General features: G+C 50.1%; 1 protein-coding gene across 2 annotated transcripts in view; it reads right to left on the minus strand.

The window, feature by feature from the left end:
* Tmtc2 (Transmembrane O-mannosyltransferase targeting cadherins 2) overlaps positions 1–17,668 on the minus strand; it is a 186,863-nt gene that overhangs the window by 18,656 nt on the left and 150,539 nt on the right. For both annotated transcript variants that reach the window (XM_076909866.1, XM_076909865.1), the window contains exon 7: positions 11,010–11,254. In XM_076909866.1, coding sequence (XP_076765981.1) covers positions 11,010–11,254 — 245 coding nt within the window. The remainder of the gene's footprint in view (positions 1–11,009; positions 11,255–17,668) is intronic.

Raw genomic sequence — 17,668 nt, forward strand, 5'->3', positions numbered from 1 at the left:
GCGAAAGTCCCGCGGGGGCGGTGGCGCGGTGACGAGGGAGGACAGGGGCGGAGAAAAAAGATACGGGACCGCGGGACCGGTACAATGGACCGGTTCTTCTGGAAGATTAAAGTGCGCCGCCACGGTGGCCAGCGCAGCTTCTGTCGGCGAATGGTTCGCGTTAAAATTAAAATTGCACAGAAAAACCTCGCGCGAGCGGGATACGGGGTGTGTCGCGGTTAGAGACGTGTCTGGAAGTGGGCCGTGTAATTCAAAAGCTTCTCTCGCGATTTTAAGCGACTCTTGGACGCTGCGTGAGGAATTGCGTTACTAGCTCGTGAGACGTGGAATGCGTCAGGGTAGAACGATCGCTGGAGTTCCAGCATAAATTAAGTATCGATTAATATTAATTCGATAATGCGAAAATTCATTGGTATCTCCTACAAATATAATTTGCAAGTTTCACGGTGTTGTATTTTGTCTTTTTTTTTATGTTCTTGCCAGGCCAACGTTGGAACGTTCGGTAGAATGTTCCAGCGCAAAATCAGCGCTCCCCCTCCTGGTCGCATTTTAATCGCCACTGCATCGGTTATTCCGCCAGACTTTTTCGATATCGAGTAAATCCCCGCATAATGACGATACTAGGAAAATTCCCGTGTACGGTTGAAAAGCGGCGAGGCTATTCGCATTTCGGGCGGATTGGAAATTTCACAAATGTCCGATCACGAGGAACGTCCATTCTCATCTGTCTAGCCATTAAACTTGTCGCGGACGATCATTTGCGAGGGAAATCGTGTTGATATTTTCTGGGATGGTCGTTCGCCAGCCGGAGTGCACTTTCGAGTTTTCAACGACCATCGCTCGTTTCGTGCTTTACGACGACTGTCTCTTCGAAACCGGCGAGGGAAACGGTCCCGTTTCCCTCATTATCGTTCGTTGCGTGTTTCGTTTAAACAATCCAATTTTTCGTTTCATTTGCGAGAGTCGCGGGATAATTGCGGTCAAGTCACGCGTAAGTAGATCCAGTCGTTCTTAAACCGACGAGTTTAAAAGATGGTGCACGGATTTACCTTTGCCACGAGACTCTCTTCTCTTACTGACCGTAGCTCTGCATTCAAATCATCGTTCGATGGGGGTGGTTTTCGAGGTCGCTTACTCAGCATATGGCGCATGCATCGATACATATATATGTAAACTACGAAATTTTCAGGCTACAGCAGAGAAGAAGAATCGTGGGCAGGATCATAAGTTAAAGACCACCTTTCTATACGCACACGTGCACCAGGCGCATATAAATTTCTCCCTCGATTCCAGAAACATCTCCTCCCACCCCCATTTCGGCGTCAATCAGAATGGAACAGCGGAAAAAGTGAATCTCGCGGTCCCATGCTCGCCATGAGGATCGAGCCGGAATACGCGAAGCGGAAAAAGGAATTTCGGGAGGATCTGACGAGCCCTCGACGAATCTACGAGGTAATGGGGGAGGGTTGCGCGGCAGGAGTGGGATGGAAGGTCGCGTTCCTCATGAAATTACGAAACGGGACGGAATCCGAGGACGGGAGGGTGGAGCTGGGTTCGTCGTGGTCTCCGACGTCGACGGGAGGACCGAGTAGAATGGAGATTGGAGGGTATACGCGCGTGTAGCGCGGAGGGAAGATCAAGGAAGGAAGGGTGGCCGGAGAAAAGATGGAAAATGGGAAGGGTGGAGGGAGCCGCGAAATTACCTCGAGCGGCATTGTGTGTCGGCTGGGGAGGGTTGCAAGCACCTAATTAGCCACTCAAACAGCGCGAGACAAAGCGGCTCTGTTATTAAAACGACGCATAAAACGACTGGCCATTCTTTTCTTCTTTTTTTTTTCTTCTTCGGACAAAAGAACCAGTCGATCGGGAGCTCGGGTAATATTCTCGATGTACGATCGATGTTACGGAGTTAAGAAATATTGCGAGTATACTTATTCTTAAAGTTTCACGATATACGATGCTTTTGAAACTGGATTGGTATGATTAAATGATTGGTAATTTTCTTACTACGCTTTTCTATACGTAAAATAGCAGATTTCTAAACCAGTATCGATCCAAGGCTGACAAATAATTCGCAACCATCATCCCCGAGTCTTCGTATCAACGTCGATCAATTAGGCGACCCCGATTCCGAAGCAATTAAACGCAATCCCGTAGGTATTTGTTGATCCCCTTTCACGGAGCTCGATCGAAGTCCCTCCCTAATGGAACAACATCGAATTTCTCGCGAACGAAGGGTAGAGGAAGCAAACAGAAGACGAACGGCGATAATGATTCCCGGCCTTCATTTTTATTGAACGATTACGGGGGGAAGATTGAGAGGGATACCGTAGGGTCGGTCGATTAACGAAACCGACGCGTGTCACGCATCGTTCCGCGCCGCGACGCGTACCAATACGCGTCGCAGGGGTAAATGAAAAAGGGGGACGAAACTTTCCGATTATTAATATTTTCTTAGCCGACGATTTTCTGGAAACTTGCTCGCCTCGCGGCTACTTGCGGAGGGTCGCCAACTTCGCTGCCGGTAATTGAAGGCGGCATCAGAAAGGGGTGGAAAATACGGTCTTTGATGAACGGTTTGGATTAATTCCTTTGATATCGGCAAAAGTAACTACAATTCCATTTACGGATTAACGTAACCCATTAACGAATTAGAGGAATTATTTATCGCATCGTTTGAATATAATAAGTTATTTAATCACTTGCACGGCTAGAGTGATTATTCGATAATATTATTTATTCACATACACTGCGAGAGATATATAGCTAGGGAAATTCAATTCTTCGTAAACAGATTTTCAGTTTCCGTGATAAAAGAATTAATTCCTGGCAATTCTATTTATACACCACTCTTCATATTACACCCGCCAAGTTCGTCGAACATCCTGAATGACTTATCGGTATCAGCGGGAGGGAAACGAAGTCGAAGAAGTTCCCAGCGACTCTACCAATGTACCGTGGAATCAATCGGAGAACCCAATCGCTCTGACATCTGTTCCGCTAATCCGAGCTTACACAAACTTCCTTATTCACTGCGGAACGTTAAAGTTATTAATCACGGATCTCTTGCTAGGATTCGGAAGTCCTAGAAATCATTTATCACCAATTGCTCTCTAACACGCTACGCATATTCCTGCTACTTCGTTATCCGTTATTCGTTTAACCGTTCTCACCGCAACTACGAACGCGCGAACTCGTTCAGAGACAATTCTACACGGAGACAAGGTAGACCGCGTCAGTTTCGACTCGTCGCAACGACCTCGTCGACGAGTCACGAGGACATTTCGGGACATTTATTATCCGAAGCGAGAGCACGGCAACGAGCAGAAGAGTCGCGGGGGCGTTGGGTGCCTCGAAATGAAAGAAGGTCTCGGCGAAAGCTGCAGACGGAACGGTGCAACGCCGGCTGTCTGCGCGGTCGCGGAATTCTTTGCGATCCCCGAGAAGCGAGGCGCATAATTACGAGTGCACGAGCGCATAATAGATAGCGGGAGCCGGGTGCAGGCGTTCGTCGAGGGCCAGGTCTCTTTTCCGTCGTTCCAGAAACCGCGCTCGATAGTTCGCGTCTGTGCGAGGCACCCTCTGTCTCTCCATTGTCTCATTATCATGATCCGTGATTGTCGTCGACGTTTGTTCACAGAGGCCTTTCTTCCTCCTTCCCCGCCAACCCTCCTCCGCCGCCTTCTCTCGTTCCTCTTCTCACATTTCTCCGATGACTCCGTCGCACGATCCTGAAAAACACTCGGTCGATTCTCTAACGATGTCTCCGCTCTGTCCTCCGCTTGTTTCGTTTGTCCACCCCCAACCCGCAACCCCCGTGCGCGCGGTTCGTCTCCTTCGTCTGGCTTTCTCTTTTCGCTCGCCTCGTTCCTCCACGGTTCGATTCGCGCGCCAGAGAAACGGAGTAATTTACTTCTAGCGAGGAACCAGCGCCAGTCCGCGGCGCTTAAATCACCGGGGGTTGGCCTCCGTTCATTGAATTACCGCGCGGACAATGCTCGACATTTTTTGACGTTCATTAAAAGGGAGTTCCCTTCGAGCCACGATTTTCTCTGTTCCTTCTCGTTCTCTCTCGTCTTGTTTTTCTTTTCCCTCCTTTTTTTCTGTTTCTTCTCGTCTGCATGCTTCTGTCCGCGCCCACACTCCGTTTCCGGATTCGTAATACATTCCAACTTCCATCCCGGGCCCGGCTGGAAGCGCGACGATAAATCCCCCGGCGACTAAATAGCGATAAATTACAAAGGAACGACTAATTGCACCGGCTAAGTGCGAACGAATGCGGTGATAAATTAAATTCGCGGTAATGAGTTATGAAACAGCCGGCGTTCAACCAGCCAAGCGGGCGGTTGACGATGTTAGTGCCAATTGCGACGGATGGAGACGAACGGACTGCGACGGGGGCCAGGGTAAATCGTGTTTCAAAGATTGATGTTAAACTTTGAATGTCCTGACGAAACAGTAACCGCGAACTTGTGAGAGAAACTTTTTTTTTTTAGACGCGACGAAGTAATGTTAAATTTTAAGGAATACGCAAGTAACAATTGACCAGAGTACACACGAATTCTTTATCGAAGATTAGCAAGACGATCGATACGTTTTACGATATTCGCGAGAGCAGAATTATGTCTATATTTACACTTGCAGTCGAGGGTTAAGGGTTAAGAGCGGGCATTAATTCTTAGGCTCGCCTCGAGTCGCGTAGGCTGAACGATCGCGTTTATCGGTGAACTTCTGCGAAACGTAAATTACGTTCAATTTAATGATCCGAGGCACGTGATACGCTGGAAGGGGTTAACATATGTAACGAGCAGCGTATACAGTCACGTCACGCGCGATAAAAAGCGTCACGACACGGCTGGCGATTTTCGTTTACCTTCCTTTTTTGCGCCAGCTACGATAAACACGATATTAAACAGCGGCCACCGAGTATCGAGCTACCTCAGACCTGCCCACGGATCATTTGTCGTGAATTCAATTATTTGGCGCCGTTATCTGCCTTGTTAACCCTCGGACAGCCACGCCTCTACTATTTCCACCCTCTACAGAATCTTCCAACCCGACGTGAAAACGCTTCTGTCAAAATTCCACACCTTTCGACTCGCGTTTCTTTACGCTCTTCCATTCGATCTACATCGTCCATCGCCTGTAATTATTTCATATTTTGCCCGCGCAATCTATTCCACTCGATAATTCGATTCGTTCTCGATATTGGAAAAGCGATATTCAAATTGCCGAGAAGTAAGCTCATCAGCCGTCCGCGGGCCGAGAAAGTATTCGAATTTAAGGTAATGTAAAAAGAATTGTACAACGACGCCCGGCAAAAAAGGACGAGACGTTCGGCCAGCGCTAATTTCAAAAGCGAGTTCATCCGCCTTCGCATAATTCCCCCGTAACGCAAAGTAGACGTTACAACTAGTTACAGCGGGAGCGGCGGAAAGTTTTTACCGCCTCGACCCGTGGTATAATAACTCGAACGGGGCGGACAAGGGTGGTAGCAAAAAAGGAGGGTCGGGCGGGTGTGCCCAGAAAAAGGCCGTCCGCGATGCTGTTCGCGTAAGCCACCGATATCACTCCGGCGGCCAATTTAAAGTTACGATTCGAGAGGGTATCTCGTCGCCCCGGACGACCGTGAATCCCAAGCTCGACGACGTTATCGCACGGTCCAGCCGTGTCCTGGCCTCCACCCCTCTCCGTACGACGGACCTTGGCCGCGGAATTCCTTCGATCTCCACTTGAAAATGCATCGGGATCAGGGAACCCTACCCCGGGCGAATTCTTCGTAGCAATTTCACGGGAACGACAGCCGGTCGATTATAACGCGTCGCGACCCCTTCTCGTCGTACGACGGTTTCACTGACCGAAAAATTCCTACCATCGGGACGGAAGATCGAGGAGAGAGAGAGGAGGATTCCACGATCTTTCGAACTCGACGGCGACCAGAGTCGGCGGATTCTTCGTCGCAATCTCGGGGAACGAGCCGGCGTAACGGAACTTAACGCTCGTCGATCGGGCGTCGCGAGCGAGGGGTGGCGGGTTTGTCGTCAGGCGTCGAGCGCTCGGATGCAAAAAGGTTCAGAGCCGTAGGAATTTCAATTTGCCCCGATATCAAATATTTCGGATTCCACCGTGTCGGCTGGAAGGGTTTAATCAATTAGGCGGATCAACAAGGCGAGGTGAAAAGTTCCCTTGGTAGCGTGCCAGCGTGATCTTCTGCGATCGTCGAAACCTCGAGGGTTGCAATGAGACGATGATGGTGTCTGCCAGTAGGAGAGTCGCGATGCGATTGAGTTTTAACTCGAAGAAAATTCACAGTGAAAGAGTTGGAATCCGAAAGCACTGTTGTTACATGGTCGCGTTTTACGAACGTGTCTTTCTGCAGGGCGGTTCATAATTTACGCGGTTGTATCGCGCGATCGTACAAAATGGGCGAGACGACGCGAGTCCGTGACGTTAGGGGTGGGGAACAGACTCGCGGGGGTGGACTGCGTGTAATGTAGCATGCTCATGATAAAACCAATACGCTGTGAATAATAAAAAGGGCCAGGTTGTTGGATCGTCGGCCGCTTCTTAAAATTCCGAATGGCCGCGCGGCAATAAATTATTAATACCGTTTAACTAGAAATTTCCCGGCATTTGCATCGAAATTCATCGGCGATACGTTTCGCCGGCGGTCTGTACACGGAATTCGCGAAACGCGGTCCCCGTTTCGCGGGTACACTTTATAGCGGACGATTCGATCGCCGTGAAAATTACACGCACCTGGCGCGCCGCCGCGATTGTTCCCCGGAAGTGCTCGCGGATTAATCAAAACCGCCCGCGCGAGGCGATCTTCCTCCTCTTTCTCTTCTCCTTTCCACAGTTTCTATCTTTCTAAGAGTGAAATTTTGTTGAGCGAATGAAGCGAATTCTTGTTCAATTTCCATTTCTTTAACGAGTTCATCGCAAATATTCATAATCTACTTCGTAACGATTCGAAACGCTGCGATTGATCGCGCGGCAAATAGCAATCTCGGATGTTATGATTGTCGTTGTGCGGGAATTATGGGAAAAACGATTCTTGAGAATTCATAGCGCCAAACAACGCGATTATAATATCCTCGTCTCGGTACACACTATTTCATTCTACCAATTTGCGCATTTCAATGCGCACCGTTCTCGCGAAATTATAATAACTCAAAACGTTTAACCCCGTTCTGGCCCGGTTAAAATGGTGATTTTCGAGCTCAGTCATTGTTGGCTCGGAACGAGCGACATAATTAACTGCATTAAATAAAGCCTAATTTCCATACGCAAACAACCGGGCGCTACCCCCCTCGTTTCGAGCGGCGGCGCGAACCCGTGCGCGTTTAACGGCTCGAAAGAAGACAGATCCAGGGCGGTTCTCGCCCCACAAACCGGGAGAGAAATGTCCCGGAACGGGGCGAGAACAGGGGCAGAGGATATTTACGAGGGAATTCTTTTCGCGGCGGGCACGTCGCTCTAACGAGGCCGAAACACGTCGAAAGCCACCGGATACGCGGCAACCACCCCCTCGAGGGCTCGAATCCCGTTTTCTTGGCGCGTCCGCGAGACGTTCCGCCCCCGCGTGCGCGCAGCACCGCGGAGAACCGAGAAATACTTTTCGTATAAATTGTCGCGCGCAGGAATTCCACGGCGACGCGTCGAACAAAACGCGGGGCCACGCTTCGAGCACGTAGCGAGCGCGGTGTGCCAGCACTGGCTGCGCCCAGGTTCCTCTCCGCACGGAACTGGGACGGGGGTTGGGAAAGGGTGTAACGACAGGACGGAGCTCGAGGGTGTGGGGCGTCTCGTAAAAATGCAAACTTCTCTCTTCTTGGTCGAAGTCAGGCGCGAAGAGCTGGTCGTTGCGTTGTTGTCGCCTCGTCGCCTAAAAAGTTCGACGCGCGTTTCCCGGCTGGGAAAAAAAGCTGACCCGCGCGTCGGGATCGCGCTCGATAGGGTGGAAACCGGGGGCGTGGGTACGATCGAGGAAATTCGGGTGAAGTTCGTTCGAGTGTGGGACCAGTGTGACTGGTATACGACCGTTGTCGAGAAGTTTGTCGGATTTTTGTTCCAACCCGTTTCGAACACGCCCTGCGACGGGCGCAACTGTAAACGCCCTGTTCGTGTGTTTGACGTTCGGCTGCAAGTGTGTAAATAATTTAATCGAACAATTTGCTCGATCGAATCGCTAATGGCTTTCTTTTTCTATTATTCAGACTATTGAAATCATTTTAATTCGATTGAGGCCATTAAAGGTGAAACGGTTCGTTTCGGTTGGACAACGATTTATTCAATTGAAAGCGCGTTGAACAATAGGTATAAATTACCATTCAGCCAGTGACGAAGCCAAATTGTAATTTACATTGTCCGTTTCGATTTCAATTTCATCGAACGTGCTAACCGTTCGAGCAAAGCGAGCCGAATAATTTTGTCTTACAATGAAGAAACATTCGTTGATACGATCGAAGGGTGTATTGTGAACCATATATTTCGGATTTATCGAAACGTTTGCGTGCTGCTGATGGAAAAGGGTAGACTTTACAATTTTCGAAATTGTAGAACTTCACGGAGAAAGAGAAACGCGTGCTTGTACGGAAGGGATGCAATTTTGACAAGGCGTCATGGCGGCAGGAGACGATGATCGAGCGTCGAATTACTGTTCGCGGTTGGAGTAACCTTGGAAAGCAATTAAGAGCTGTGACGGAGCAGCGACCGATGGGAAGGTCGAGAATCACTTCTGGATTGATCGCGTGCCAGCCTTCTACGAGGCTTGAAAGGGTTGCTCGTGCTTCCACGGTATGGAATAATTCTGTAATTTACAGCGACGTAAACCAGAGCAAACTTACATCTCCAAAGTTTTCCGACGATTTCGAAAATCTATGCTGACGCAGTGAAACAGAATTGGATCTTTTACAATGGTACAATGTTCGTGCGTCATGGCTATTAATTTCGCTGGAATTCTTGATTGATCGATAAAAATATATATCACTCCGATGTTAAAATGTATCGGAGCGGAAGAAGAACAGAAAGTCACGGAAGAAGCGAAACTTTTTAGGAATTGGAACAAGAGGAAACGCCAAAACAGTTCGAAAACCTTGTCCCTTGCAGTGACTGCGTCCTATAGAGCTTACCCTGTTCCATTTTACCCCAAAATAGTTTCTGCCCGCATTAACCAACGGCTACCAACCGAGCGAAGGAAGTATTTGAAGGATCGCGAGATCGCAAGGATTTCTACGGAGGCTTCCGCGCGGAAATTCGCAGTAGATTAAATGAAAATTGAAAGAGTTAAACGCGTCGGTAGTTACTTTTTTCCATCATTTTTTTTCCCCCCGCTGCGGAATAGAAGTCGAGTTGAGCGCGGAAATGGACGAGAGAAAACACCGCGCGGGATTACGGCGAGCTTAAAATTTTTAATTTTGGTTTACGGGGCGACTGAAAATCATATTTGCGGCGGGCTTACATACGCGCTACGCTTCTCTCTCTCTCTCTCTCTCTTTCTCTCGCTCCCTTTCTCCATTTCAGCGATGCAAACAACGCCGACCGCGGTGCTTTTCCGTATCCAACCGGAACCAGCGTTCTCCAGTTTTTCTCGCGCGTCGATAAAACGTTAATTGCGCTGTTAGATGCAGGAAGTAGCTTCGTGCCAAGAATAAGTTTCCAAGGGAACGTCTCTAAGCATTATCCACTTTAATATCATTCATATATAACGTTGCGTTTAAAAATTAAACATTTCCGCTCTCCAATTCCCTCGTTATAACAGCAATTAATCAATCGTCGAATTAATTCAGAGTTACGTTTCTCTGGTTTAATATGAGGGTCTAATGAAATTTTAAATGCATGCTTGTAAGAGAATAACGGGAAAGCGGTTTACTCGTTCTACAGGAAAAGGTTTCGTAAAGGGCTTCAACCCCGTTTCTTGCGTCCAACGGTACAATTGCATTCGTCGCTCGCAAACGAGAGACCGCTGCTTGGGCTCATTCGAAAAACGGTTATAGAGTTCGCGGCACTTTTGGGTCGCCGATCGATACTTGGCGAATTTAATTAGCCAGAGCTACGTTATCCTCGCGTGTTTTCCACAGACGGGTAATTACGAAAATTGCAATTCATACAGGCAAACATTCCTCCGCGCGCGATCGTGCGCGTGGTTACTAATTCGATTTAATGAAGAAGCCCGCGATAATGTTACAATCAAAACATCATATCGCCGCCGGATCGATGCTAAACGAATTATAATTTTACGAACGCAACCCCCGAACGCCTCTCCGTCCACCCCAGCGGACGTATCTTTCTCCGATCGATTGCGCGTGGCGTGGATAATTGCGAAACGTGTCAGCCTTCAATTACGACGAACGAGTGCGTACACTCGATATTCAAATTTCTTCTACCACGGCAAACTCTTCGAAATGTTAAATAACGACGCTCGTAATTACCCACGGGAAGCTACGCTCTCCCACGAGTAGTTACAGAAGCCACAGTATCAAACGATGCAGGATTTGAACAATATTTTTAAGAGCTTAAGATACTCCGCCAGTATACAGTTTAAGCTTCTAGTAATCTGAACAAAGTTCCAACTGGGAGCCCGCGAAGCCCGCAGAAACGTTTCACTGTTCCCAAAGTACAGTCGTGCGTCGAAAGCCAGTCCATTATTGTCTCCTGCAGACGGAAAACACGACGGTTCCTATCCTCTTTTACCTATACGAAACTGATTCTGTTTTCAATGGTAAACGGTAACTGCGGGTGTTTCAGTCCCGTACAGGTGACCTCGAGGCCAACCGGTCAGTTTTCTCCGTTCTCCAACACGCGAAGAAGTTTGTTCCCCGGTAGCCGCGTTACGAGCCGCGAGGAGGTATCCGGGTCCCCGCTTAAAGCTCGCCCTCGGTGTAAACCGCTTCTCGCACGAATCGATCCGTAGCGCGAGAGCGATTCGTCAAAGGGAATCCTGCGATGCGGTCGCAAGTGGCCGGCGGCGTTCGTAAATCGAGTAACAAGCGGTAAGGTGAACTGACCTGAGGTGGATAGTGATCCGGTAGCGCGTGGAGCGCCTCCCTGTACGCGGCCAGCGCCCTTTGTAATCTGCCCTGATCGGCGTAGAGGGCGCCTAATTGGAGCAGCGCCTGCACCCTCGCCGCCTCGTGAGCCCGTTTGTCCTTGAGACCGGAACCGTCCAAGGATGCGCCGGTCCGCAAAACCGCAGCCGCCTCTGTCCCTCGTCCGACCGAGGCCAGCGCCGCCCCCAGGTTCACGTAAGCCTCTGCAAAGACAAACGATAAGGATCATCACCGATGTTCGATTACACGACCACCTCCAGCCTGGGGCGAGCTCGTTCGGATCGGCCATGAATTTATATAAATCGCACCGTGGCACCGTGCTTTTTCTCGGTTCGAGCCACGCTACCCCCTTCGAGCCACCCTCCGCAGCCCCACGGACAGTCCATTTCTCTCGCGCCGTCTTCCTTTACGACCGCCCCTTACTCTCGTTCTTTCCTCCTACGGGGACAACCGGAGGAATTATAGAGAGGTTCTTGCCGCCACGGTTCCCCGCCGCTTCGGTTTGCAATTAACCGGGGCTTGTTTCCTCTTCTTTTAATTACGAGCGGGAACGACGGTTTAAAATCGAGCGCTCGACCGGGGACGTCTTTACTCTTGCAATTAGCGTATCGCTGGGGTGGGACGATCTGCATTCTTTATCGAGTTCGCGTGATTATTAAATCGCGGATGTTTATGAATTTATGGGGTAGTTAAGAGAGAGGGAGAGAGAGAGAGAGAGAGAGAGAGAGAGAGAGAGCGCAAAGAGCACAAAGGGCTTCTCTACGTAAATGAAAAAAAGAAAACGGTTTCTAAGAAGATTCGGAACGGAACAGCTTTTACGACTTCCTTCCGCGAGCGGAAGGTTAGCTCGCGGGCTGAACAGCGTTCTTCCACGTCAGCATGCAGATTCTGCCATCAATCCAATAACGGTTTACCCCTGTAAAGATTAAGGGAATGAGAGGGAATACTCTTGAATGGACGTCGCGGGGGAAGAAAGGGGGGGAAGGAAAGACGACGAGGTCCGTCGGGGCGCTTATAGTCCAACAAACCACGGCGCGGTACAATCATAACAAGATCCAGCCCTTTTTTCTGCACGCGCGCTTGACTCGCAGAAGAGGGGCCAGATTTACGCGACGAGGGTTCCTTTAGAAATTCGGACAGAAAGTCGGGGAGCCGACGTCAGCCAGTCGTTTAACGTAAATTCAGACATTCGTGCCACCTCGCTTCTTGCCCGTGTCCGTTTCTAATTAAAAGGGCATTGCCTGGCTTCCCCGACGGCGGGGCCGGAGGGTGGCTCGGCCGGTTTTTACGGCTCGACAGCGAATTGGGTTAAGTCCGCATGAATTCCCGCCTTTTGTCGCGCCCGTGCCCCCGTATATTTCTTTGGCTAATTACTAAATATCGCGCGAATGGCCCCTGTCGAAAGCGCCCGCGGGCAACTGGCTTCGAGCGGCGAAGATTAACTCGGCTTTCCGGCTAATTTCCGCCGTTTCTTTCCGCCACGCGGCGGGAATTTTAATTAAAACGCGACCACCGTGGGATCCCATATAAACGCCACGGGGAAACAGCCACTTTCTCCCACGCACTTTCGAAAAGTTTCGATCGAGCGGACAGCCGGTGCGGCTCGCGCACCTTTTCTCCTCGGCCACCATCGCGTTCTCCGCATCCCCTTTTTTCCGCTCCCGCTGTAAATTCAGTGCGCGCACCGTTTGTAGTCGCTAAACGATTCACGACGAGACGGCCACAATAGCCTGGTAACCGCGTTCATGGGCGCGAAGCACGGGGCGGGGCTCGAGGGTGGTAGCAGCTCGGGTAGTTGGACAAAAAGTTGCGGTCGGCTATGACTTTAATTAAAAAATTTCAAGTCTCCGCCACGGGCGTTCTTCTCGACGGCTGAATCACTCGGCTAGGCCTTGGCGTCAATGGACAACCGGGCCAAAGTTAAACGTATTAAAAAGTTTATTTCCGCTTCTATTGTTACCCGTCCGGAGTTCTATCTTTCGATTCTCCTTTTCCCCCCCGAGATACTTTGGAATACTTAAACGTTCGCATAATTTGATACTTCAGAAGCAAAGTTAAGGGTATCGTCCGTAGGGTTAATTTATTTATTTCGACTGTTTCAGAGACTGCTTATCTACCATCCCTCCAAACGATCTCGATCAACATGACCGAGATAAATCTGTTACGACGATACGAGACGAGAGGAAGACGTGGAAAACGGAATAGGAAATGCGATGAATCTCGCGGTACGCCGCTCGATCGACGAGCTTAAAGGCTGCCTCTTAATTCGAGGCAATCTGGTTCTCGCGAGATCCCCAACGACGGATTTCCAATTCCTGACCTATCCCGTAGGATCGAGCGGATACGATCCTCTAATATCGTCGCGTTTAACTTTCCCAGGGCCAACAGCCGTTCGCCAGCGAACCGGCTGAGGCGTAATACACTACGCGCGCTCCACCTCGCGAAGGCAGCTGCTAATCCCGGTATCATCCCCCGCGATATTACAGCCTCCCACGGTAAGACGTTTACCCTGCCGTGCCTCGAGCCGCGCCAGTATAAACACCCGCCCCGGTAGACTTTCATTAACGAGCCGTGTGATTGGCAAATTTTCCAGGCGCCCGTAAATCCGATTTAGTTTAACGAAATCCCCTCCCCCGATATCGGGGATCATTTTTCCGCCCTGCCGCGGGTATCCCTTGTAACTCGATTGCCGCTGCTCGACGCAGCCAGGAGTAATCGATCAGATACCTCTGTTATCGCAGTCTATTTTTTTTTATCACTGTAAACGTCTGCCTCTATTCTGCTGCCATTGTTATCCACTACTAATTACCACCTTTGCAGACGAGTATACAATAATTACACTCCAGCGATCGATCAGTCGCAAAGTTACCTCTACGACAGTCGAGAAATCGATCTCTGATCGTTGATTCTAGACGGAAAGCCGGTCGACGAACCCGGATGAACTTTTTCAGTATCGTCCAACCCTCTTCTGGAGCTGCGCGCTCTAAGCATCTGCGCCCTCGCGGTGGATACACTCACGCCAGCCGCAATTCTCCTTGTAATCCGTCATGATATCGGTACCGTTCCCCACGTCAGTTGGAGAGGAGGCGGTGTTTTAAGATATTACGCTCGCGGGCGGCCTCGCGACAGGGGCTGCCGCACCACCACCCGATGGTCGGCGCGTGGAAACGTCGCGCAGCTGTATCCAGCAGGGCCGAGGAAGACAGGGCCGCCAGGGAGGCTTCCGGGTACTCTAATTCCATAGAGTATCCCCGGGGACCGCGGCGACGAAAATGGATTACCCGGATCCCGTCTCGTTCCTTATTCAAAATAACGCGAACCATAGGGGTAGCCGCGGTGCGGCCGCCAAGGAGATTGCCCTTCCGATGCTCCAGTTTTCGTTCCTCTTAACGGCTACTTTTTCGTTAATTAAACCGTCGCCTCAGCGAGCGAATTGGATAACGCGCGGCTGACTGTTAGAAAAGTTTCTGGAAACGAAGCTCGTTTTTAGATTTTTGAACAGACGCGTTTGTTCCTCTCGGTTTCCTTTCGTGGCGAAACAGAAAAATGGGATACTCGTTGAATTATTCCCTCGAATGACGCCATTGCAGGCTGTTTGCGAGGGGTAGAGGGTTAGAGTATCGTCGAGTGCTCGATTATCGCGTCGCAGATAGGCCGTGTCACGATTTTTCGCCGCGATACCGACGCGCGATGCGCCCCGTTACGGATTTTGCGAATTCGAGCGTCGAATGGTCGGCAGGAAGCGGAGGGATCGTTCGCCAGCTTTACTGCTGGCTCATAATTAATTAAACGCGAGGAATTTCATAGGGCAGGGGGTGATGTAGATATTCCAGGCTCGCGTCGCAATTTGGGGTGTCATTTGCAATCTTGATCGTGTAGTTCTCGCTGGACGAATTGGTCGGCCAAGAAGTCGTACTTCACGGACTGTTTCTTCTTTTGTATTTTTTTGAGAAACGCAAGCGTGGAAGCAGCTGTACCGTCCGAAGGGTTGACTTTAATTTCATTCCTCCATTTTACGCGAACGCTTCTTTTCCCCCGTCGCGCTCTTCTCGTAGCTGTTCCGCGCGAGGAACAAGTAGAACGTCAAGATTTACTTAGCCACCGTGAAAATTAGAAGACGGTCGTCCACTGGTACGTAAGGATTATTGATTCAATGACGTTCGCTGTTTTCGAGAGTCTCAGCCGTGAGACGAGGTGTCTCGGGAAGCTAAGGGACGCGCGAACGGATCCAACGTTAATTACCATTAATTAATTCCACTATCCGCGGAAGCGTTAAACGGATATTTGTTACAAACATTTACAGTACTTACGTTAAATATTTGATATATACATATCGAACAATATTTACGACGCGCGAATAAATACGATTAACAATGTTTGCGACAAATGTTTAACGTAATGAGCGATGTTTACGGCGGATAAACGAGGAACAGACGAATTCGATAGCCGCGGGGTGATAGTGCAGCGAGTCAAATCTGTGCGCGCGTTTTCCTCGTTTTTTTTTTTTGTCACGAGAAATAATAGAGCGGGCCTCTTGTCGAGGAGCGAGACGCGATCAATTCTGACGGATTATTAAGCTCGTAAACGAGCCAGGCCGTGCTGCGATTCCGCGTCGACGAGCCGCCGTCGATCGCCACCTGTAAAATTCGTTACGACGAGGACCCCGATTCGGATATTTACTGCGATAGCTCCCGCTGCCGAGCAAAAACGAGCGTGTATCCGATTGTATTACCGTACCAGCGGCAATTACACCGATTGGATGGCCCACGGTACGAGATATCTCTTTTCGTTCGCGAACACACCGGCCAATTGTCCTCGATTTTAAACCGCCCCCACCAGCGGACGTCGATTCCCGATTTATTCATAAGCAAACGTCTAGTTGCGCGCGAGATCCAAACGATTAAACGACCGATTAACCGATGATTCGCTCGATCGTGGCGATCGCTGGGTTTTCCGGTGACACGTGTCTAGAAATTGGCCGCGGTGGCCAGTCGATCGATCTTGGTGAGGGGTGACAGCGGATCAACGTTTCAATCGAATATATTTCGCGAAATGGAACCAAAAAATTGGAGTGTCGTTATAAAAATATCGCAACACGTTGGCTTTGAATATCTTGTAAACCCTTTCGCGTTGTGCACGTTCAGTGCATCGTTGCTAGAGTCGAGTGAACTTCAAGAATGCGAAGTTTCGAACGCCAGAAAGTTAGTCGAGGCTGGAACCAATGACGTCTGTATCCGAGTCGGTTCAGTTCAGCTTCTCAGAGACCCGTGGACCAAGTCGGGGGCCAGCGATTCGAAGCAGGAACGATATCAGAAATAACAAGTCCAGGGTACGCCTAATATATTCAGCTGGAACGCGGGCAAGAAAGACGAGTAATATTTCATCGCGCGAAAAAACACTCGTTTCCGCGACTTTTCGCGAGTTCGCCTGCGGAAAAACATCCGCGCGACGAGGCTGGTTCCTCGCTTGGACAAAAAACCACGTCCCTCCTTTCGTGCGATACGACTTTCTCGCCGGGCCGAGTCGCGAGGGGCGCGCAGCTGGAAAAACCGGAAGCGAGGGGGTAAGGCGCGAAACACACCCCCTGCGGGACTGGCGTTGTTTTTGGCAGTGAGATATGAGCAGCTGCTCGGAGGCGAAGCTAATCAACTCCGCGGGGGTTAATCGTCTGATATTTACGGGGTTAATTGGAAAAATAATGTTCTAGTTAAGAAGATGGAACGCTCGAGTTCGCGTTCTATTGTTTCATTCTCCACCCCGTATTTTATCTGCTATCGTGCTCACTGATAAGCCACTGCGAAGTCACTTTGTCGCGGGGTAATGCTGAATTTTCTAACGAACCGTGCATCTTGAATATCAGAACTCGATTTAGCCGCTCGCAGAGTCGAGGGAGCCACTGATACCGCGGCCAGAAGTCTGGCATTAAAGGTATTAAAGGGACGATTTGCTCGGGGGATTTGAACTAATTAAACGACGCAGAAGGCGGAGTCGATCGATTGGGCTTTTGAGCGGCTCATACACGTCGCCGTTGACCAATCAGTGCCGAGCGAGGTGAACGACAGCGCGTTGCCTACCGCGATGGTCTGCCGGAAGAAGAATGGACGGACGGAAACTGCTGTTTCATCTCCGACTCCGCCAACTTGGCAAGACCGCCGCCCTGTTTGCTTCCTAATTACGAAAGAGAGAGAATAAGACGCGCGCGAGTCGGGGTGAACTCCCTGGCGTGGAGGGTGGTCGAGGAGGGGCGCGAGCGCGGGTGAATAGGATGAAAAGGGAAACGAAGGATAAGCTAAGACGGCGCTGAAAGACGGGGCACGCTCAAAGGGGACGGGGGAGAGAGACGGAGGAGGCCGTGGCGAATTCAACTCCGCCGCTCCGCGGAATTAAGATTCCATCGTGCAGCCGAGTTTTGTGTGTGCTTTGCAATTTCCTGGTTAACCCGACCGTTCCATCCGTTTCGCGTTATTTTTCCGCTCGATCGGCGGACTTTATAGAAATCTTTCAGCGGTTTCCGCGTCCGCTCTGTTTACAGCGCGCACCGTTGCGAATCAGAGGGTCGCGAGATCGAAAAGCGACTCCTCGTTACTGGAGTCGTTCTGTGCGACGAGAGAAATTCT

The sequence above is a fragment of the Xylocopa sonorina genome, chromosome 2 (genome assembly GCF_050948175.1).
Source record: "Xylocopa sonorina isolate GNS202 chromosome 2, iyXylSono1_principal, whole genome shotgun sequence".
Lineage (NCBI taxonomy): Eukaryota > Metazoa > Arthropoda > Insecta > Hymenoptera > Apidae > Xylocopa > Xylocopa sonorina.